The following is a 24,883-nucleotide window of genomic DNA, read 5'->3' as shown; positions in this document are numbered from 1 at the left end:
GTGTGTATGGATGCTGGGGTTTTATGTGCTTTGAATGAACTATGGAACTTTGTGCATCCTATGTATAACTGTAGCACAGTGTGGCTTTCCAAATGTAAATTATAATAGTGTGTGTGTGTGTGTGTGTGTGTGTGTGTGTGTGTGGTGTGAAGATATATCTGTATCTGCAGTGCTGTCTTAGGGTGTGCATGAAGCTGTCCATGTATTGTGGGCATAGGGCATTGTCATATTGCGCCTATAGAATGTATGACTTCCATTCTGAGTTACTTTAGACAGGATGTGTGTTCAACAAAGGGGTCCTGTGCCGCTGTCTGATCATATTCTCAAAAAGTGTCATTGTAGCATTATGCATGAAATCATTAAATGTAGCAGCTTTGGTGATATACACAGAATATCTGCTCCTTGATTTGCACCAATGGCTATTGGACCAGTGGTCGTAACACAATACACTCTATGCTATGTGTCTATGCTTAGTTAGAAAACAGCAGCGGTCGAAATACCCCAAATTGTCCCCTAATCACCTGTCCTGTCCTGGTGTGTAGGAATACATCTCTGTGGGAAGAGTGACAGGATATATCTGCATTTTGACTGCTACTGACCACAACCATACGTTTTTAGTCTACGTGATGTGTGTAAGAAACATTGGGGATCATTTGTGCTTAAAAGTTGTGGAACCTGGTCTCGGCTTTATGATGCCTCAGAAAAGCAATGTGTTTGCTATACAGTATGTGATGTAGGGATGAGATTGTACATATGGGTACTATATTTGTGTGATACAGAAGAGATTATAGGGACCACTTACATACATGTAAAGCAGGGACACTTATAGGTGTCCTTTTTACCACCCTCTATTTTGTGTGTCATTCAGATGCCCGCCTTTCATGAATATAGGTGGTAAGAACAGGACTGCCCGCTATATATATGTGCTCATATATATTGCATTCTGCACCTGGATTTGTCTGTTGTGCCCCATAGTGCCTTTGCACAACATTTTTGGGTCTTTGTAAATGACCCTTTATATGTTTTTGTGCTGTGTATGTCAGCCGGCACTGAAAATATACATTTGGCTGCTATATTTGTGATGTAGGGATGAGATTGTGTTAGGGGGATTTTTGTATGCTGCTGTGAGATTGTGTGCTTTGTTGCAAAGTGTGTTATGTATGTGTGTGTGTAGCCTCGATATTTATGTGGGAAACCTGGGCCACACTCTTGGACCCACATATATTTGTGACATAGAATGTGGTTTTCATTTAAAGTGATTCATTATTTTGATGTGTGTCCATTTATCTTTGAGAGCAGTCATGTTATTGTTACTGTGTTGTGCTAATGTGTGAATAGGCTGGTGTGTGACTGTTACTGAGCATTGCTTATTATGTGAAGAGAGAGCAGTGAAACGGTTAAATTTTGCCTAATTTTCCACATTTTCCATCCTATATAAAAGCCGCCTCACGTCTGGCAGCCTTGTCTCCCCATGATTACAGCTAATTACATCGACCGGACACCTCTTCGCCCCCGCCATGCAGCTTTAATTGACCGTTATTCATCTGCAGGCTGTCCGGGTGGCAGAGCACTTGGCAGCCCAGCGACAGAGGCCTCGGCTAATTGTCGGGCCTGGGGGATTAGGCCAGGTGATTACACACTTCACGGTGTAATTACATAAGCATCGCTTGGCTGCTGCCCCGGCTCCAAGCCGAAGGTCACTTTCTGCGTTACCTGAGATTAATTGGAGCTGCCAGATGAGTGCGAGGAGCTGGCGGAGCGCTGATACGATTAGCAGGACGTTTCAACAGCGAGGAATCGATGGCCGCTCTTCCCAGACAGAACGAGCTGTGCAATTAGTTTAGTGCTGAGTGTGGTGTGAGAGAAAGATAGAAAAAAGGAGAGATGCAGAGAGGGGGAAGGCAAGCTTGGTATATCAGAAATAGAAATCTGAAGGTGTGGAGTCTGAAGACTGCAAAATGGAAAGAAATGATGCTCACAAGAGATGGGGTAGTATGAAAATATAATGGGGAAGGTGAACAAGTAAGAGGCTTTTCGTTTTTGTAGGGCATCCCACTCACTCACCGTTTGTGCAGAATTCTACAAAACCTTATTAGAGGGGCATTGCTGTTGAAATTGTAAGACCAGTTGTTTATAGTGCACAGTAATTACAGTTAATTTGTTAATTTTTTTTGCTGGAAATTTGTGCCAAGCTAGGTGCAATCTACCTGTACCCAAGATGTTCAAATTATTAGATGTATTGCTGATATGAGCATGGCAGGTATGATTAATTCTCCTGAGGTGTTAAATGTTAATGCTTCCTCATACACAAGGCACATTTTGGGCTACAGTGATCAATCTGTGTTAGTGCAGTTTGGCCATACACTCAGATGAGATATCAGGCTGTGGGTTGACTGGTTTGATCACTTGGAGTCATTTGGAACAAACGCTCACAGTTCATTGCCAAACTGTCACTTCCCTTATGCCAGATCATTGGTTGCTTTGGTTTTCCGTTCCAACCATCCTGCTCATACAGTTTAGTTGGGAATGGACCAGATTGCATCCACAGCCTGTGTGTGTCTGTGTGAGTGTGTGTGTCTGTGTGAGTGTGTGTGTGTGGCCTGTGAAAAGCTGCTTTGTTACAGGACATTTTTAGGAATATAAAGTGAATATAAATTGTGCTTATGAACAGAGTACATTTCCCTTATGTTGCACATTGAGCGGAATGTGCTGGAACAAGCAATGCATCTTCTCAATCATAGATTGCAAGGTTCTAATTGTTCTTGGGCTCATCAAGATAAGCCAGGCATTTAATTTACCATTATAATCCATTTTCTAAGGCGATTAAGGCACTGATAAGTCTGAAATCAATATTGTGTTGCAGCACTTCCTGCCTTGACTGTTCTAACGTTAACATGTGTGGCAGCAGTTGTTAATAGGCTGTCTACCTAATCAATTGTATTTTCCCTCCTAGAGAGATGTCACACCCACCTCCCCTGCTGTCACCACAGAATGCCCCCCACATTGCGTTGGGTCCGCACTTACGACCCCCTTTCCTTGGTGTCCCCTCAGCTTTGTGCCAGAATCCAGGTATGTGTACTCAGGCACTATTGGGGAAGATATCTGCAATGATGAGTATGATCTATGATATTTGTAATCAGTCACAACTCCCAAGCACTAGAGGTACCACACTGCAGCATCCACGAGGACCCTTGGGTAAAAAAGGAACTGAAAGGGGAACTATCGCGAAAATGAAAATGTGATATACGATTCAGCACACTGAAATAAGAGACCTTATTTCTGAAATAATCAAGTTTATGTTCACTATCCCTCTCTCAACATATGTTTCTCTTCATTCTGTCTTCATGCAGCAGTTGGGTGTCAGATATTCATTGACAGTTAGAACTGTACTGATTCCAGTACAATATATATATATATATATATATATATATATATATATATATATATATATATATATATATATATATATATATATATCTATATATATATATATATATATCTATATATATCTATATATATCTATATATATATCTATATATATATATATATATATATATATATATAGATATACCATTTCTACCAGACTGTTCACAGTTGAAAGGAAATGGTTTATTATGCCATTGTTCCCCCTGCCAATGGCGTCATGCACCTGAGTTCTGCTGGAGTGTGCAGCACCGTGCTCCTCTACTAATTGGTCTACCGTTACTAAGGATGATGGATGTTCCTTGTGTCATGCCAAAGCGTGATGGCCGATATCACAGATCATTGCATTTCAGTGTCACACTGACTATATAGGGCAGATTCATTTTAATTAACCTTTTCATGTGATATACACCCTTAAATCACTAATACACTAAGCCTTTATTTGTTTGTATACTTGCATACAAGCCTTACTGTGAAAAACAAGGAAAACCTCTACAAAGGTTTCTTTGAATTTTGAAACTAATGTAAACTCTAATTTGCATATTCTAGTTTGAGAATAGTGTGAACAAATTGTTCAATTATCCAGAGTTTTAAAGGTATGGGTTTTGTTGGGCCAAATACTGTAAAAAGTAGTCTGATTACCATAATTATTATTTTATTTTAAATATGTGTTTCTTCCAAAGAAGACCCTTGTCTGTTATTGAAGAAGAATCATATATAGTAGAAACCTTCAGATTGTTCTTTTTTCTCACTACAGTTACATTTGTATCGTACACCAGTTTTAAACTGTTTTTTTGTTTTACACTTTTTTATAGCCCCGTGGCCCCTTGTCAATAGTCTTCATCTTTTTCCTCTATTCAGGTTATGGGTTCCTTCAACCAGCACAAGCTGAAATGTTTGCACGGCAGCAGGAGATGTTAAGAAAACAAAATCTGGCCAGGTAAACTAATATATAATATTTTAAACAATGCATATTTGCATTTTCCTTTTAGGCAGCATTCTAATGCCTTACTCTGTTCTCGCAGTTTCTTCCATGCACAGCTTATCTATGACATAATCCATTTCCACCAATCAATGCTTACATTTATTATTTATGAAGAACCTGTGTATAACACTGTAGTAGAACAGAGGTTTTGGACTTTTTAAGCCCTTCTTTGGTCTCACGCCATTTATAGACTGTATTAATCACTTCCACAAGCTACAGTACTATTAATATACAAGGCACTAGAATCAACTAAAATCTCACTGTAATTATTCTTACTTTGGCATAAAACTCATTTTAATGGACTGAAATTAAGTACAGGTCCCTCTACTAAATGCATCTTCTATAGCAGCTGTACCCAACATGTGAGTTCCCTACTAATTAGGTTCAAACAGTGTATGGTTGGACCAGCCTTAAAGGGCATGTAAAGGCAAAAAAATAAAATCCAATTTTTACTTTCTTTAATGAAAAAGAAACCTATCTCCAATATACTTTAATGAAAAAATGTGTACCGTTTTTATAAGTAACCTGACTGTGTGCAGTGAAATTCTCCCGTCATAAACAGCTATGGATACGAATTGTCAGACGGTCCCTAACTGCTGAGCACAGAAACAATTATACTTATGAACAGCAGGGGAGGCCCCCGCCTTACTTCCCAGCCATGCAGAACTCAACAGCTTTGTTTATGATGATCCCTAAGCAGCCCAGACCACACTGAGCATGTGCACAGTCTTGGTCTTGCAAAGATGTTTAACAAAGTTACAAGATGGTGACCCCCTGTGGCCAACATTGAAAGCATAAATTATTTTCTAGCCGTATTCTATTTTAGACTTTACATGCCCTTTAAGACTAGTTAAGATACAATTTAGGTATGAATGCTGATTACCTTTATGTCCAGGAAAGTGGTCATGCTTTTATATATACATCTGTAACTTTGTCATAAGCTAAGCCCAATAAAACATTAAACCCCAAAGAGGGTGTTGAACCCAAAGCTCTTTTCTAGCATTCTTCACTTTTACTTGAAATATACCACTTTATCTTGTGTCCTTATTCTAGACTTGAGATGTCTGCAGAAATCATCCGTCAGAAGGAACTGGAGAATCTACACCGCCAGAGGCTTTTGGCTGGAGATCCTTTGACACTTCATCCTGGGTTACCACCTGATCACCCTGCTCTGAGGAATGTGCATGAACTCCCTGAGGGTCACCCGCTGAGAGAGGAGTTATCCCGTAGGAATGCAATGTTGGTCCTCCGACACAACAATACACCGCTCTTATCCCTTAACCATCAAGGTGTCTCCAGTGTGCCACCACCCAAAGAATCTGGGAGTGGCAGGAGATCAAGTCGTAAATCAGTACATCACCGAAACGAACCACAAGCAAATCAGGGAGAAGCCAAGGAGCTCTTGGACCAGCACAGTCGGGATGGGGCCTCTGAGGGAATTGATGAGGAGATGAAGGATTCAGAGAGTGAAGCAGAAGAAAAAGCAGATAGCCTCAGAACCGATCGAGGTGCCTCCTCATCTTCTCATGAACTACAGGAAAGTAAAGACACTCTCAAAGTATCAGAGTCCATAAAGGAGTCAAATGATGCCCACACTCACCAAAGCTTGCCCTTTGGTCCATCAGAATCCCCCACCCACCTTTTGGGACCAGGAATTAACAAGAGTGAAAGCAAGTATTTGCCACCAAGCACAGTGCCACCACCTCAGTCACTCCCTTTTGGATTTCCGTATGTTGTCAATCCTTATTTTCACACAGGTATGTCAAACCTTTTAAAATAAAAATATTGTATTTCATTTTTTTCTATTACTGATCAATGCTTATAGGTTATTCTGCTGCTGTTATTATGTATTTAAGGGCAAATATACCTTCATTGTCTGATGTAAATTTTGAATATTTAAGGTTGTGTAAGCCTAATTTTTCATTTGCTGACTGGCCAAAAGTGTATATATTGCTTCCCACAGCCTTCTGTAATGTCATAATGCTTGGTAGGGAATATGGCCTGTCAAACATTATGGCATAGTCTAATGCCATGGTCAATTAAAAACAACAGATCAAATAATTGATAATATATACAGACTTAGGTACATCAGAAACAACTCCATAGGCTTGCTCATTGCTTGTACAGAGAGACATTATAAAGCAATGCCAGGGTAGGTAGGTATATGTACGTAACATCATTCTGCCAAAATATAATGGCTTTTAATATGATTGGGAGCTGACATGTTGGGGCATATTTAGCCAAGAGCTTTCCACAGTCTTGCCATCTTGAAACTAGAGGTTTCCACAGCTTGGACCTACTTTACAAAGGGTGAAAGTGAGAGTTTACCCTTTAATGAATACAACCCTAAAATCCCATACAAATGATCAGAGAGCAGCAGAATTTCCCTCTGGTGAACCAGTTTCACCCATCAATAAAAACTAAACACCGGTTGACATCGATACAAAAGTGTCTCCTGTTGACAAACTATTCTGAAAGACAATAGACTTCTTGTTCTGAAGAAATCAGTTATGAGAGTACCCTTTTTTTTACTCCGCAAGCCATTGAGAATGTTGTTTTTAAAATATTTGACTAGCCAGTAATGCCTCTATTAAAATTGATATTTTAGGACTAAGAATAAAGGCAATCTGCTTTTTTCTTTTTAGTCCTCAGTTGAATCTTAAAAACAGGCAGTTATGTGTTAAGCTCAGTTCTAAACACTTTAACGTCCCACATGGGTTCTTAATTCTCTGGTATTTTCTCATTAATTCTACATAGTTATAACAAATGTTTAGTTCTACATTTCATCTGTTAAATGGTATGCTTTCTACCAGCTCAGGAAGCCTCCCATTAGATGTGGTTTACTTGTACACATATAAATCAGCCGCATTTAAAATGTTATTGCTGTATGCTGAACTGTGTCCAAACTAACCATGAAATCATCTGGTGGCATTCCATCACTTGCAGTGCCGTATTGCTGTAAATGGCAACAGTTAAATGGCATTTGGTGCAGCAGTTGTTTCCTCTGTAAACTGAAGATTATTTCCATCTGACTTAGGCCACCTTATTCCAGTGTGCTCATAACTGTTACGAGCATGGACTTTCTAAAACATGTTTGTATTTCAAGTAGGATGCAGCTCAGATCCTATTAACCCATCATTATAGAAGTGGGATGGTTTGACCCATTGGTACAGCAACTTGGCATCCTCAGCAATGTTAAGCAGATACAACTAGTGGTTTTATTTAGACCTCCTGGTGTATGAAAATAATAGATGGCTGGAAAGCTATCCTGTTTGAAATGAAAACTAAAGCAAATAATAAAATTGGGTTAGAAATTATCAACCCTGAGGTTCATCAGCCCTATAGCAGTAAAGTTTAAAGTTGTTCACAGCAGCTCCCCATCTTGGATGGTCCTCATTTGAGGGTCAGTGACACTGCACATGCTTGGTGTGCTGCTTTTAAAGGGGACCTGTCACCCAGACATAAAAAAGTGTATAACAAAAGTCCTTTTCAAATTAAACATGAAATCTAAAATTCATTTTTTTATTACAGCATTCATAGCTGTTGTAAATACAATTACAAATCTTAGCTGTCAATCAACTATTGCCTGCCCCTCCTCTATGCCTAGGCATAGAGACGGGGCAGGCAATTACTTTCACTTTCCATTCAGCACTTACTAGATGTCACTGCTCTCCCCACATCTTCCCTGTCTCTTAACCATTTAATTGTGTAGCCAGTGCATGGGGATGGACATCAGGTCCCCCATTCTGGTGCACAAACAAGATTTTGAGATGATGCAAGGCTTGCCTTAATAACAGTGTCCACAAAATGGCTCCTGCCTGCCTTCTATAATTATAAATTCCCAGACCGAAGGAAACAAGATTCAAAAAATTGATATAGTGTAATAAAAGTTCATTTTGCTTGACTAACTTGATAAAATAGGATTTGGAATCATTTTTTTTTCGTGTGACGGGTCCCCTTTAAGAAGCTAAACTAAGTGGTCATGAAAATCATCAAAATATTAGCAGAAAGTGGGGTTATTGCTTGATAATATTATTAAACAATTGTGATGGAGAACATACCAGTTTCTAGCCTATATTGTAATCGATATTAGTTAGTCTAGCATCATGAATTTTATATGTCATATATTGTATGTTGTGAGTAAGACTCTTAGCTCAAGTAAGTAACAGCAGCACACAGCATGTGCAGGGACTTAGCAGAAAAGAATATGGAGAACTGCTGGGGGATCTTCAGAGGCACAGATCTTTACAGCTAATAGTGGCCTTTGGCTGGTACCAAAGGCCAACACATAAGGTTTAGCCTTTCTAGCCTTATTGCTTGTTCAGCTTTAGTCTTCCTTCAGCTTACCAAATAAGCATTTGTATAAATCTGCAACATTCTAAATCTCAGTTGCAGTTGGCAGCTGTGAAATGGTTAAGGAAAGAGCCATTGGGTGATTGACAGATTGACAGAGCATTGATGTGTGTGTGGGAACACCCCTTATTCCCTCCACCCCTCTCGCGCTTCCTCGTCTGTCCAGGCGCACGCAGGCTGTAATTGAGTGAGACAGCTGTGTCGGGACTGGATTTAGCAATATTGATTTTGCAATACATTAGGAGAATGGCATTCCTATCACTGTTCCAAAGGCTTCCTGTTAAAGAACCCCCCTTACTACCCTCACCAATGCCATTACTGCTGTCTATCCCCTATTATTAAAAATTTAGAACCCCCAGATTTGGTTCTGAAACCTAGAACATTTAACAGGAAACAATCAATTATGGCGGTTATAACTTTGGACAGCTTATATTGGGTATCGCATAAGGATAACCACATATCCACCCGCAAATATATATGTCTTTGGTTTTGTTTCCTGATGTAAAACTACTACCCCCCCAGCATACTCTCTGACAATATGCAGTGACATTCTTGTTTTAAAGGAGAAGGAAAGGCTAAAATGAAGTAAGCTTTATCAGAAAGGTCTATATAAATACACCAGTAAACCCTCAAATGCTGCTTTGAGTCCTCTGTCAAAAGAAACACAGCATTTCTTTCATTCAATTGTGTACACATGGACTTCTGTATCAGACTTCCTGCATTTAGCGTAAACCACCAGGGCTAGGGCTTGAGCATGCTCAGTTTGCCCCTCTCTACCCCCTCCCTTTCCCCTCCCTACTGTAATCTGAGTTCAGAGCTATGAGAGAGCATGGAGAGTCTCAGGCAGGAAGTGATCTCAATCTAATATGGCAGCTGCTATCCTAAACAAACAGAGAGAGCTTCTTGAGCTGTTTACTCAGGTATGGTAAAGCATTGTGCAGAATAAAATATAGTCTTATAGCTTGTACTATTGTGGCTAATCTATTGGCAATAAACTGCTTCGGTAGCTTTCCTTCTCCTTTAAAGAGGATCATTTGCTTACAAAAATGTACCTAAGGAACAAACTAAATTATTAACAAGGGCTCAGTCACTTGCAGTGGCCCCTAAGCCCAGCATCTACACATGCTATATATAATATATAAAATAGTTTACATTTCAGATTACAGTTAATCTAACCCCAAATTAGCACACATTTGAATTAATTCAGTGTTGCAGGCCAGTTATATTAGATCATCAAAATCAAAAATATAGCATAGCATATCCCTCATTTATTTATATTACTCCATAATATTGAGAATGACTATTGGTAACAGTGACGAAACTAGAGTGCGCTGGGCCCCCCTGCAAAAAAATCTTCAGAGGGGCCCAGAGCACTCCGATCCCCATCCTCCCGCTCACTTCCGGCCACCTCCCTCTATCCACCCAGCCTCCGCCCACTCCCCCTCCCCGTGCTGACACGCTCTGTTCTAGTTGGCTATAGAGGAAGCAGACCTATATATTTACACCACTGATTGCTAATTCTCACTGGCTGGATGGTTACCAAGATCATTCTGGATACTCTGGATGTAAGCAGGAAGTCCGACATCTTGCTAAGGCCTTTGGGGCCTGACATTCTATCCCAAATGTGTCAGCAGAGATTGCCGTATCACATTCCTCTAAAATGGATCCACTCTGGTGACTTAGCTAGGGTATTTGTAACAGCAAAAATTCCTGTCAGACATACAGTATATAAATGATAGCCCATTCCATGCTATCCACCCAAGCAAGTTTTACGATGAAAGATTGCTATTTGATTGTTCAACAATTATAATTTAGTACACTTAAAATGCAATTAATAGATTATCAATGAGGCATCTTCCAGTTTTCTCATTAAGCCTGCTCCTCCTGTGGGCGTTAGCCAGGAGGCTGACTTTGTGGGTAGAGAGAGAGATGCAGTGAGATTTTATCGTTTATAATGAAGCGGAGCCGGGCTTACCAGATCTTCTGATGATTGGAGGGCACATAAAATGGCAATTAACAGTGCTGCTCTGACTGCAGATTGATAATACTGTATCTAAAGGGAAGGATCTAACCTTTTTATAAGTAGGGTTTATCGTCTGTTAATTTTCATTTAAATAGACTGTAAATTGTGAAGGATCGCCAGGGTTGTGTTTAGTGGTGGCAGAACCAAGAGAAAAACAGACTTTGTAGTCATTCAGCTGTTGCTTAAAGGAACAGTAACACCAAAAAATGAAAGTGTCTTAAACTAATGACAGTATAATGTAATGTTGTGCTGCACTGGTAAAATGGATGTGTTTGCTTCAGAAACAAAACTATTGTTTATATAAACAAGCTGCTGTGTAGTCATGGGGGGAGCCATTCAAAGATGAAAAGGGAGAAAAGATACACAGCAGATAAGCTCTGTAGTATACAATTAGATTCTTCAGAATGTATCTGTTATCTGCTGTGTATCCTGTGCTTGAATGGCTGCCCCATGGCTAAATAGCACCTTGTTTATATAAACTATAGTTGTTTTTCTAAAGCAAATACACCAGTTTTACCAGTGCAGGGCAACAGTACATTATACAGCCATTCCTTCAAAACACTTTCATTTTTTGGTGTTGCTGTTCTTTTAACTACAACTTCGCTTTCAGTGGATGTTGGAGGTGGTACTCCAATAGCAAGTATAGGGAAAGAAGTATTTATGTCTCCATCTCATCAGCCTATACCAAAGTTCTCCCAATGCATTGAGTCCACCTTGCGCAGTCAATAAACCCACAGAAATTATGAAGGCAACCTTCCTACCTGTACCTGCTGTTCTACAGCACCCTGTTTTTTGGGTGCCAGGGAATTTGCTACTACTTGACAACCCTTAATAGATATCTGAATATAGCTCGCTATATGGAAATTAAGACATAAATCTGTTTGGGCACCAGTGGTCCCTATAATCCAGGGGTGCCCCAAAGGTAGATTGGGATCTACAAGTAGACGTTTAGTTAGTGGATCTCAAGACACTGTCAACAAACAGCTTGTCTAAATCACCCTCATATTTCATGCTATTCATTCAGATATTTATTACATTAAGGTTGCATAAGAAATAGTTGTTTGTTAAATATAGCAATATATATTTTCTCATAAATCAATATTTAAGTAATATTTTCCATGGAACAGAATGCTAACAATGCTATTATGGATGTATAAATCTCTTGTAAGCTATGCTCCCAACTATGATATTGTATGCTTACTTATAGTTTGGTGTGTATGACTATGCTGTATTACCTGCCGATCTATATTTACTATTTGCTGGTGTCATACTCAAGTGCTAGCAAGCAACTTAGAGATGAAACATTAAAGGGTATATATGTAAATTAACATCAGACAACCTTTTCTGTTAAAACTATTAACAAATCATTATGATCAAGCTCTGTCATTTTCTCTTTGTGTTGGTTCAGTGTGATATATCATAAACCAGAGAGTTCCTTCTTTTCCTAAAATTAATTCAGTGATAACTGGATTTTGGAGAGATTTTAGCTATATTGTTTTTTTTTTTGACTTGCCACATATTTCCCTTTAACACCAAAACAAGAAATTGCAGCAGGAAAATTTATTTTGGTCATTATGCAATATTAGTGGCTGTTGCAATAAATGGACTGAAAATGTAGAAGATAAATCATTTGGCCTTCGTCCACATTACAGACTTTATCTTAATAATGATTATCGCTGCCATTCCTATGTCTGCTCTTCTCACCACTGTATTGCTCACACAAAGACCCAGCTGGCACTGGATGTTTAGGGAGGGCGTATCATATCAAGGGTTTCTGAAAACTGTATGACTAAAATGAAATGACTCTTGGTGCCAAACATACCAGTTTAGCACATGCTAAGAAACACACCAATCTCTGCAGGATCAGTTTATGGGGGTGGTCCCTGTAGCCTGGGGCTCAAAACTGGGGAATGATATAATAATGTTACGGATGCTTAAAGGAGAACTCAGCACCCATCCCCCACTAATAAAATCCTCTACCCAGTACCCAATATAGTCCATCCACCCTGCTCCCCAACGCATAGGTGATAACACCTATAAGTGCCCCTAATCCTTTCGCCTATAGGTGCAGAGTAAGTGCAGCAGAACTCATGGGCGCCATCTTCCGGCTCCTCTGTATTCTTCGGGAAGTAAACGCTGTACTGGTGAATGCACAGTTGGAGCAGTCTTCTGATTCGTAGCAACTGCGCATGCACCAAAAGTACCAGAAATTGCAGAGGGGAAGGAAGAGGACCCAAAAAATACAAAATAGCCGGAAGATAGCACCCATGAGCTCCGCTACGATTACTCTGCACTTATAGGCGAGTTAAGGATTAGGGGCATTTATAGGTGTTATCACCTATGCGGGGGGAGAGCAGGGAGGGAGGACTATGTAGGGAACTGGGTAGGGGTTTTTATTTGTGGGGAGGTTGAAGTGCATTCATGCAAATATTAGTCAGCTACAACTCTCAGAACCCCACAGAGAGCGTCTGTTGATGGCACATATGTGTTGATCTGTTCTGACACTGGCAAGTGTTGTCCGGAAAAACTCTTTCATTTTCAGTGGTCTGAGAAAGAACACAATATGGGTTCTGTACTTGATGCCACACTATACATGGGCCGGTAAAAGCTGCTGTCTCGAGGGACTAAAAACACTGGCTGGTGGGGTGTTTGGAACTCTACAAGTTAATAACAACTCAATGGACCATCATTTAGACTTACTTATACTAAAAATAACATCTATTACCAAAAATATGCTCTGGCCAAAGGGTATTTTCTAGTGCAGATGGGCCCAGGATGTTTTACTAGGCAGAGCTAAGAGCTGTTGGCTATCATAGAACACAGGAACTATATCAAACTATAATTTGGAAGGTGCACACCCTAAAACAAGCGCTGAGGTGCCAATCCAATGGGGGCTGCCCAATCAAAGCCTCCTGGTGAATATCATATAAATAAATATGAGGATTGCACACTCAGTCTGTATAAAAGGATCAAATTTATTATATCAAAAAACTTACATCATAGCAGAAAACCCGTTTTCTGCTATGATGTAAGTTTTTTGATATAATACATTTATTTTGCAATCCTCATATTTATTTATAGAACACAGGAACTAGTCTGGGCCTCTGTCACTATTCTCAGACAACAGACCATCTCCAGCATGGAGTGGTGGAGCATATATATCATGCTTTCTTTGAAGGGGTTAAAGGCCAGTTACTTAATGATAAAAACCTCCAACTCAGTCATGACTTTAGGGACCCTAGAGCCCTTTTAAAGCTGGGGCTAGAGCAGCCTGCGCAGCTGTGTATCCTGTCACTGTGCTGTAATATTGCCTGACCTCTGCGCTCCATGTGTCTGCATAGCTGTGAGCTCCATGTGTCTGCATAGCTATGAGCTCCGGGAGGGTGAAGAGAGGGAGGGAGCTGTTTATCAGTGCCAGCTCTGGCCTCCATCCTGTCTGTCTCTAACTCTCCATGACTGACCCTGTCTTCCCTCCAGTGTGTGAGATATGGGACTGCCAGCAACTGCTTCCCCTCTCCTCTTCTCACACACCCCAGGGACAGCTCAGGAAGCTAAAATCCTTTATATCGATCCCAACCCTGAATACGATTAACACAACCTGGCAGGAGCTGGCTTTCATTGCAGCCTGCGTCACCCCTACATACCTGCACCGGGAGATTTGTTCACTGCCGGGGTCCTGCAGAATCCTTTTACCTTGACAAGTTTAGTAGGTGATAGGCCTTTCGACCTGTCTTCAGGTCTTGAGGTCTATAGAGATCGAGAGCTTGGACATTTGTGTCAGTTAATTGCGGGTGGGATTGTCAGCCTCCATTCCAAGCTACTTCTCAGGCTAACTGACAACTCTTGCGTCTTTGTCTCCCTTCTGCCAGACATTGTGGCAACTTATTGATGGAGAAAAGCCTGAGGAAGTGGCTAATTGGGATGCTGTTCCCAACTCGAGTCGCCCACCTTCTCAGGGAGATGTTGGCCAGGGTCTGACCTCAGGCAGTGCATGGAATAATTGAGCTGAATTCATTTATTGTTCCCCATGTCAAACCCATGAATCCACACTGACCACTCTTTTTGTTGCCTGGTTAGTTGCACACACACACATGAAACCTTTTTACCAGTTGGGTGCCCAGCTTTTCCCATTGCTCAGTCTTGCAACCTTTTTAGTGTTTAGAGGAATCCAGCAACAAAGGATTGTGGGAGTCTGTGCCCTACATGGTGTTGACAGGTCATTAAAGATGGATGTTAAACTAAAGAATATTTTCATCTTGCTGCCTTCTTGTTTTCTTTATGGGATTTCAATGATTAATGCCTTCTTTTCTCCCTCTCCCCTGTTTCCTCACACAACCTCCTCATCTTCTTCCTCTTCTCCCCTTGTCCCTCTGTTCTCTTCACCTCCTCATTTTATCTGCTCATCTCAGGTGCCATGGGGGGGCTCTTCCTGGATGGGGAAGAAAGTGTTGTGCTGGAGGACCTCAACAAATGGACAGTAGAGGATGTGTGCAGCTTTGTGGGCAGCCTGTCTGGCTGTGCTGAATACACACAGGTAATCATTCATCTCTCCTTTCCCGCCATTTCATATATATATATTCTGATGACGGTCCCTTGAGGTACCGAAACGCGTAGATGTTTATATGATTCGGTAAAGGACTTCTAACAACCTTTATGCCGTGAGTGCTTCCTTTTATTTTTGGAATATATATATATATATATAAATAAAGCTTAGACATCGTGCAGACGGACAAACATAAAACAATGCCTGTGTGCTGGTTAAAGACAACAATAGTAATAATCAAAAAGAAAACCGCACCAAACAGGTCGTTATATGAAAAAAACAAAAGGTTTTGTTTGATCAACGTTTCAGCTCAACAGCTGGAGCCGTCTTTTTAGTTCCTGAAGACGGCTCCAGCTGTTGAGCCGAAACGTTGATCAAATAAAACCTTTTGTTTTTTTCATATAAAGACCTGTTTGGTGCGGTTTTCTTTTTGATTATTACTATATATATATATATATATATATATATATATATATATATATATATATATATATATATATATATATATATATATATATATATATATATAATCCAATGAATGGACCCGCACTCGTTCATATTCAGTGAAATAAATGTGTCTTTATTCACAGGTTCATTTTGTGAATAAAGACACATTTATTTCACTGAATATGAACGAGTGCGGGTCCATTCATTGGATTGTATTATCAAACATTGACCAACGCACCACCATCGATTGAATTATATCCGGGAGGAGTGCGTTCACTGTACCGACATTATATATATATATATATATATATATATATATATATATATATATATATATATATATATCCACCCCTGCCCATCCACCATTCTACCTCTCACTACACTTGGTTGTTTTTCTGTCTCATTATATATTTTTATTTAAATTCCCTTTATGTTCCTCTTCGTACTGGCCCCACACCACTCTATTTTCTCTTTATTGTAGTGCCTATTTTGTTCCTCATTAGGATAAGGTAGCTAGAAGTCCCTCATTAGAGGCTGGAGAATGTCTTTTCACTGTCTCTTTTTCCCTCCCCTCATTGCTGCTTCTGGTCTGTGCCACAGTGGGAGAGAAGAGTCTGTGGCTGTTTTTCCTTTTCCCCTGTGCTAATCCCCTCATGACAAGCTTCATTAAAACCACCTGCACCTCCGCACTTCCCCTCCCCCGCAGATGGGAACAAACACAGGAGGCCATGTATGTGTGTGTGTGTGTGTGTGTGCTACTGGGACATGGAAGGAAGGAGAAGGAGGTTGGTGAGGTGTGGGTAAAGGGGAGGAATTCAAGGGAAATTGATGATGAGGGAGAAGTATTTTGGGACAAAAGCTAGGGAGAGGAACTGTGGAGGAGAGCGTGGAAAGATGAGGGCAGAACTGTGGTGTCAGTGTTGGAATATCTGTGCCAGTTGATGGCCAGTCTATGCAGAAATATTCTTGTTTAGTTATGCAGCCCCCATCTAGCAGTCTGATCATGTATACAGCTTCTGAACCCTTCTGTGCATTTAGTAGCCGCATGCTGCGCTGTAATCAGTCTAAATGACTGGACTGTATAGATTAGAATGTTAGCAGGACTGGCCAGAATTCCACATAGTGACCCACATAGCAGGGAAACTTCGGGTGAGTTTCGAAAATGAAGTACGGCATATTTTTTTCCACTGGCAATATACATAATTACCGGTGGGAAAGCATCTTCGGGAGATTTGTTGCCCGCAGTACCGCAGATTTAACAAATTTCCCCGTCTGCCATAGCCCTAAAGGTTACCACTGTTTCCTGGCATTGTAGACTCACTGGACAGTTTACAGTGGAAGGAGCACATTTCATATGTGTGTGTCTGTGCAAAATATGTGTATCACAAGGCCTATCTAACAAGCACACCGAGATGAACTGGACCACTTAATGCCTGAGGTGCCAAGCAGGGTACCACATGACACCCACATTTTAAAAAAAAAAAAACACATATGGCTTAAACACGTTACTTCTTTATAAAGGGTTATAATGTATTATTCATCAAAACTTTCATTCCAAAGTAGAATTTTTTTAAATTTTTTTTATAATTTATTCACAATTCACCAACAGTGGAAGGCAGTGTTCTAAGTGCAAACAAAATGTCCTATTTATTGCACTTCTACGTGAATTACCTCTTGTGTATTTTTTTCACATGGACATGTTTTTAGCTACTGCACTTATGAGGCCAGACACATGTATGATTGCTAGGGCCCAGTTTTGTTCCAACCATCTTCTGGATCGGCTAAGCTCATTTTGATCCTGGCTAACTGCTTACCTGCCCCTGCTAATTGGGTCTTTTTAAATGCCGTCTTCTTTGCTTGGCCCAGTCATTCAGTCAAATCACAAGGGCACATACAAATTATTTCAAATATCACCGCTATAGCAGTCAGCACTACATGAGGCTCATTCATGCCCGGGTATTGCAGCATTAATGTCGGTATTTTTTAGATTATTGGCTTGAGCAGTAGCTATAGTGGTTTATAAGATGCAATGAGCACACAAAATATACTATAGCACAGGCAAATATAGGATTAAGGCAAAAGAAAATGTGTCCATTAGAATGCCTAGTACCATTATTTTTGGTACATACCTGAGAATCACACAATATATTTGGGCCATTCTTTAATGGGACAGTTATCAAATGAATTGCAGTATTTATGCCAATCGTATGGGATCTCTCTGTACAACATGATACAATCTAGTGTGAATATAATAATGAATGCAGAGCAAGTGCCATTTATCCATATCAGCCACCCAGAATTTAGCTTTTTAAAACTTTTCCAGTAAATAGTACTTGCTAACACAATAAGAGGGGGGTCAGGAAGGGCGGCTGGTCAGCTTGAGACAATGGCTACTTACAGGGGTAATTCACCGCAAAAAGAACTTTTAGTAAGATGTTATTAGTAGTGTTATATGACAATGGGATTCTATGGCAACTGGTCTTTGTATTTTTTTTTTTTTTGCTTAACATAGGTCTATCTATAGCATAGTAAAATATATAAAAATGAAATTCCTCTTTACTGTTCAATAATGATACTATATATATATATATATATATATATATATTTATTTATTTATTTTATATATATATATATATATATATATATATATATATATATATATATATATATATATATATATATATTATATATATATATATATACATTCACCCCTTATTCTCTCACTGAGGGAAGATGAAGTTACCGTGGACTAAAGGTGGCCATACACGGGCAGATAAAGCTGCCGATATCGGTTGTTTGGACCAATTTGACAGCTTATCTGGCCACGATATAGATCGGGAAGGTTTGATTTTTAACCGACCGACCTGTTGGAGCCCCTTGGCGTATCGTAATTCGATCGTTTGGCCATAAAGCCGAACATTCGAATTACCCCCGATATAGCCATGCCGTTAGTGGCATATCGGGGAAAGATGTCGATGTCGCCAAATGAGCGAATCTTTGAGTCTATGGCCAGCTTTAGTCTGTGCAAGAGTGGCACAGTACAACCAGCCCATGTGCCCGAAACACGAGCTGCACTAATTAACATAAAGACTTTATCATAGACAGGAATTGGAGAACATTTTTAGGTTAATCCCCTGATAGTTCAGACGATCCATTTTACAAGTTGATCCTGTATCTTTGCAGGTTTTCCGGGAGCACTGTATAGATGGAGAAACGCTTCCTCTGCTGACTGAAGAACACTTACTAAACAACATGGGACTGAAACTGGGCCCTGCATTAAAGATCCGAGCACAGGTAAAAAAAAATTCAGCAACACCTGTACAAATATGTTATAGCAACCCAACCCAGTGCCTTCAGCTGGTAGTAATAGACAACTCCCAGCATGCCTTTTAAAGTGAATGAAACCTGTAGTATTCACTACAACGAGAGGACAATTAGTTTGAATTCTTGCAAAACTGCAAGAAAAAGAAATGTAAGAATGTTTAGCCTGTAAGTTATTTTGTGCAATGCTGTGATTTTGGTTGTCTCCAAACTGTGGCTTCAGACTGTATGACACACTTGAACACTAACAGAACCTACCGGTAATAGGATTGTGCTATGGCCTGCAGGTCTTATAATAAAGTGGTAACTGCAGTTTATGGCTTTCCCTACAGCTCTGGCTGTTTATGACGGGTGTAATAAAAAGGTTCTTTGGCCAATTGTTCCCCCTGGATCAATTCGTTAGAAATGTGCTGCGGTTTGAGCCGAGTGAGGAGGGGCCAGGATAGCAGATTTACTCTCCAAGGCCACATTATTGCATTGGGGCAGGGGGGGTTGAAATGTAGGGGGTGCGTGCAGAAATGTATGGTGCAAGGCCTTCACACTGTTCCTGTACTTTAAAACACTTTAGTGCAGGCTAAAGTTCATGTAGTTTGGGTTAATAGCCCAGTAGATATATTGTGCTGGTGCTAAACTGCCAGTATTAACTAACTCATTCTTTAATAGAATCACTTGCCAAAGTGGCAGCTGAATCACAGCAGAAAGGTACTTCCCGTCCTATCTATAGGGTTAAATTGTGAGTGCACACTGATCTTCCACCTTCCTTTTAAGAAGCCTGGAACCTCTCTTTCCTAGGGAATGGGTTAATGAGAGCTTGTGGTAGCAACCTTTAAATCAATTTAACTGCTCATGCCAAAGAAGATCTGCATTTCATCTTGTCGGAGCACATGTTCTTCCTGGTACATCTTCAACCCATAAACATCAGAAACCCACCCACAGCACAGAGGCTGGAAACAGTTTTGCAAGTCAAATGCCTTAAATGAGAAGTGAGCCCAAAAAAATAAAACTGGTTTTATTAAGTAAATTTTTCAGTTTCCAGTTTATTCATGTTTTTAAGTTTAAGAAATAATATGGCAAATCAAATGCATTTCCTTTTCACTATTGCAGTACTGTATTCCCTGCAAGACATCCTGTTTTCTCTTATTCAACCAGAGAATTTCACAGAGAAAACAACATTATTTACAATTCAGCTGCAGTCCCCTTGCATCACTTATATAATAAGTGGAATTTCAGTACATACTGAAATGAAAATGAAGCCTATGATAGAAAACAAACTCCACTGCAGATACTTTATACTGCCCTGAGAGTTGAGTTGGGGTTGAGTTTGGAGAAGAGACGATGAGTTTGGGTTCAGTTTAGAGTATAGAAGTGTAGTTGGGGTTGATTTTGGAAGAGAAAAATAGAGCGGGGGTGAATTCAAGTAGAGTTGGGTTGAAGGAGAGAATTTGAGCTTGGTGGAGTTTGAAGGAGAGACGTTGAGTTTGAAGGAGAGAGGTTGAGTTGGGCATTGAGCTTCTAGAAGAGAAGTTGAGTTAGACATTGAGTTTGGAGGTGAGATGTTGAGTTTGCAGTAGAGAAGTTGAGTTGAGAGTTGAGTTTGGAGAAAAGAAGTTGAGTTTTAATGAGATATTCAGATGCAGAGACAAGTTCCTAAGTAGGTGCTTAAAGGGATACTGTCATGGGAAAAAAAAAAATTTTCAAAATGAAACAGTTAATAGTGCTGCTCCAGCAGAATTCTGCACTGAAATCCATTTCTCAAAAGAGCAAACAGATTTTTTTATATTCAATTTTGAAATCTGACATGGGGCTAGACATTTTGTCAATTTCCCAGCTGCCCCATGTCATGTGACTTGTGCCTGCACTTCAGGAGAGAAATTCTTTCTGGCAGGCTGCTGTTTTTCCTTCTCAATGTAACTGAATGTGTCTCAGTGGGACATGGGTTTTTACTATTGAGTGTTGTTCTTAGATCTACCAGACAGCTGTTATCTTGTGTTAGGGAGCTGTCATCTGGTTACCTTCCCATTGTTCTTTTGTTTGGCTGCTGGGGGGGAAAGGGAGGGGGGTGATATCACTCCAACTTCCAGTACAGCAGTAAAGAGTGATTGAAGTTTATCAGAGCACAAGTCACATGACCAGGGGCAGATGAGAATTTGACAAATTGTCTAGCCCCATGTCAGATTTCAAAATTGAATATAAAAAAATCTGTTTGCTCTTTTGAGAAATGGATTTCAGTGCAGAATTCTGCTGGAGCAGCACTATTAACTGATTCATTTTGAAAAAAAATTTTTTTCCCATGACAGTATCCCTTTAAAATGGGCCAATAAGGCAAGTAATTTACAGACCTGTACATAAAGGAGATCTTTTATGCATACAATAAATGGCATTCTCATATACTTAAATATGTTTAAATGATGATGGAAATTATTTTCAAGTGTGCTATCTCATATTCTCTTTCAGGTCGCCAAGAGAATTGGACGAGTCCTATACATGGCCAGCTTTCCAGTGGCCTTTCCATTGCAGCACCCGGGTTTGCGACCAGCAGAAAGAGACCTTGGGGCAGGCGAGATCCGACCACCCTCTACTGGAAGTGCTGGTTCCCCATATGGCAGCACCCTTCTGCCCCCAAGCCGTATCTCACCGAAGCATGAGAATGGAGGCACTACTTACATAAATGAACCTGCTAAATCCCTCTCCTAACTCTGGATATAAAATGACCAGGTTGTTAAAGCTCTGTTTTGCTGGAGCTTGGAGCACAAAGGGGATTTGCTTTAGGGTACCAGGGGGTCCCTTATGCTGCTTGAAACACTGAGATGTAACTCTTCTAGAGGACAGATAACTTGCTATCGGTCTTGGCAAGCCCAAACGTCCCTAAAGACTTAGTGGGGGGAAGAGACAAATAGATAAATATATGTATGTATGTATGTATATATATTTTTATTTCAATGTATAGCTTTGTAAAGAGATTAAAGCTAAATTAGAGGGGCTGGTGGGAAAAAAATGTAAAATGATAGCTATACCTGGATAAATGGCAAATGGGGCAAGGCAGAGTTAACCAAAGGTGTAACAATAAGATCTCACCATACGGACCTGTGAGTACATTGCAGTTACAGTGTGGGATAATATTCTCCTGTCCATGTGTGGGTAGGGCATGTAAAGCTTTGCTATGATTTCTGGTGACTTCTTGTTACAGCCTGAAACCTAATAATAATCAGCCATAAGAACAGATATTCTGTCAAGACATCCCATCCCCGAGCTGTTGGTTAGATGTCTGTATATTATGGTAAGGGGATAAAGAACCAAAGCAGGATCCCATGAAGCCTATCTGGTGTCAGCAGAAGATATCAGAGAGAATAATAGGGTGGCCTTTTTCTCTGTAAAGGAGTGACATTCAGTTGTCCCTTTAGTCTGTTTCCCATCTATGCATCTCCAGCAACTTTCTATTGTACCAAAGAAAATAACACGCTGCCTTGTCCCCTTGGCAGCTGCTACAGTGGTGAATTGGTCTCTCTTTGGTTGGTGCTGCTTAAAGGGATTTTATTTCCTGTCAATGTTTATGCCCCGCCCAGTGTTAGATAACGATTGGATTCTTTAATGGACCTTCCAATGCCATCTTGCTTCTGCCTTTGCTTTGCCTAGTTATACTTATACAGAGGAGTGAGGATATTTGCTTGAGGGAGAGTGGTGGAGCAGCCAAGGACAAGTTCTTCATCGGCTCTGGACAATCCTTCAGTTAATGTGATTCCTCTCTGGGGTTTTGCCACAGTTCCCACCGCAGACTCTGTTTTGAGCAACAGGCGCTACTGTCACAAGCCCTGTGCTCACCCTACTACTGTGAATGGACAGAACTAACACCCATGGAATATCAGAACCCCGTGCAACAGTTAGATATGGTACTTGCCCTTGTGTGTTTTCAGGGTTTGTTTTGTTTACACGTTGCACGTCTCATTTTCAGTTCATTGGAACTCCCTCAACAGTGAAATTCATTTCTACTGGGAGAAGAAAACTAGATCCACGGTACAATTAGCAATTCTTTATATTGTAAAATAATAATAATAATCAGCCCTAAACAGATCATCATTTAACGCTGCCCAGCAGCATGTTTCAATAAAAAAATTAAAAAAAAAAAAAAGAATCCCACTCTTGTGTGTTTGGTGTGCGATACTGCTTGACTTCAGCTTTGTATCAGAAATGTCCAACCACAGCTTCTACTATGTCTGCTTTATACTGCCACTCAGGTTCAGTGTCCAGGGTTGAAACAGCCAGAGGATCCTTTACTTTTAATGATATGCAACCCGCACTAAACCCTACCCAACACAGCAGCTCTATTTATAGACCCACGCCCAGCCAATCTAATCGAAAGGTGGTGGGGCATGCATTTGCCTATAAATAGAGGGTGCAAACAATGTAAGGGGGTGGAGAGCACAAGGAAGGGCTCAACTGAGCCCTGGCAATCTTCTGTGGAAGTCGGTCCGAACATGCTTTACCCGCAGGTCTTGGGCTGGTCCAGACATCACCAATAGCTTTATATGATGTTTGTTACATTCAGGGCCGCTGCTGCTATGGAGAAGGTGAGAACCTTGCCTCAGGCATCAGTAAGCAGCCAGTTACCAGGGGTAACAAGAAACTGTCTCTGGTGATTTTCATTTTTAAAATGGGCATTCAGTTCTTCAAGTGTAGAGAGCTCAATTGCACTTTGTACACTACCAATGTGCCCCTCCTTGACCCGATCCGACACCAAAGAGGTAAGAGGTGGTGGTCAGCATCAATGATTCCTCGGGTTGCAGCGACCCCGAAAGCGTCATTGGTTACAATTAACATCACCTGCATCTGATTGTTGTTAGAACGGGCTTTCGATGTCAGCTCCAGCCTGTCAGTCTCAGTGTTGTTGGAAAGGTAGTCTGCAGTGCACAATAGTGACATCAGAAGCACTTTCATTTTACTCAAGGTCCCACCTACACACTTCTTCATGAGAAGGTTCTTTTCACATTACCAGTCAGTATCAGGAACTCTTCCTTATCTGTAAAATGAACACACAGGCTGCAGCTGAGGGAGGGGCTTTTTTCTGATCCCAAAGCATGGGAAAAAGAGGTAGGAATAGCTAAAACAAAACTTAAATACATTTGTCATTTTTTAAAAATTATTGACAGAATAAGCAAAAATATTTTCTGTGCAAGGCTCATGCAGAACACATGGGTATTGGACCTTTACTAGTGTTTTACTTTCTTATTACAATAGATTAAATTTTCAAAGATTGGCAACATTTGATCTGCCTTAGTAAAGTAACATTATTCCTAACCCCTTCCAAAGCCAAATCGGTAGCAGACCTCTCCATACAGCGGTATAGTAAAGTCTTTCAGGTAAAGATGGAGTAAATAACAATGATTAGCCCAAGTTGGCCAAGTGCATGGGTGCAGGGCAGGAGTGTGCCTATAAATAGAGGCTGCTGGATGAGGAACATGGCAGTGTAAGGCGGGGAGAGTGGAAGAGCTCAACCAAAAACCTCTCCACAACCTGGAAATCTTGTGCAGAAGAGACCAGGCCAAGGCAGCCCAGCCGGCCATCTGACCCCCTACCTGTCTCACAAGTGAAGGTTCACGCGCTGTGACAATGCACATGGGGGGGGGTAGCAAGCTCAGAAGGCAAGAACAGGGGTAGGCAAAAGACGAGGTAAGGCAAGGGTGCTCTCACTGTAATGCCTAGTTCCGGCCCTGAATGAAGGACTAAACCCAGGGCTCCCATGGGCTTTGGATTGGCCCACACATTACTAATAAATATATATGATAGACTTTGT

The 24,883-nt window shown here is 40.6% G+C and overlaps 1 protein-coding gene across 5 annotated transcripts in view; it reads left to right on the top strand.

Annotated features, from left to right (window-relative positions):
- The window catches only part of samd11.S (sterile alpha motif domain containing 11 S homeolog), a 138,237-nt gene extending 115,491 nt beyond the window's left edge, over nucleotides 1–22,746 (top strand). For all 5 annotated transcript variants that reach the window (XM_018227833.2, XM_018227832.2, XM_018227838.2 and 2 more), the window contains exons 9-14: nucleotides 2,954–3,069; nucleotides 4,285–4,363; nucleotides 5,462–6,165; nucleotides 15,194–15,318; nucleotides 18,958–19,068; nucleotides 21,550–22,746. In XM_018227833.2, the coding sequence (XP_018083322.1) occupies nucleotides 2,954–3,069; nucleotides 4,285–4,363; nucleotides 5,462–6,165; nucleotides 15,194–15,318; nucleotides 18,958–19,068; nucleotides 21,550–21,789 (1,375 nt within the window). In that variant the 3' untranslated portion in view covers nucleotides 21,790–22,746. The remainder of the gene's footprint in view (nucleotides 1–2,953; nucleotides 3,070–4,284; nucleotides 4,364–5,461; nucleotides 6,166–15,193; nucleotides 15,319–18,957; nucleotides 19,069–21,549) is intronic.
- Nucleotides 22,747–24,883: the final 2,137 nt, after the last annotated feature.

The sequence above is a fragment of the Xenopus laevis genome, chromosome 7S, assembly GCF_017654675.1.
Source record: "Xenopus laevis strain J_2021 chromosome 7S, Xenopus_laevis_v10.1, whole genome shotgun sequence".
NCBI lineage: Eukaryota > Metazoa > Chordata > Amphibia > Anura > Pipidae > Xenopus > Xenopus laevis.
This window is presented reverse-complemented; position numbering and strand designations above follow the sequence as displayed.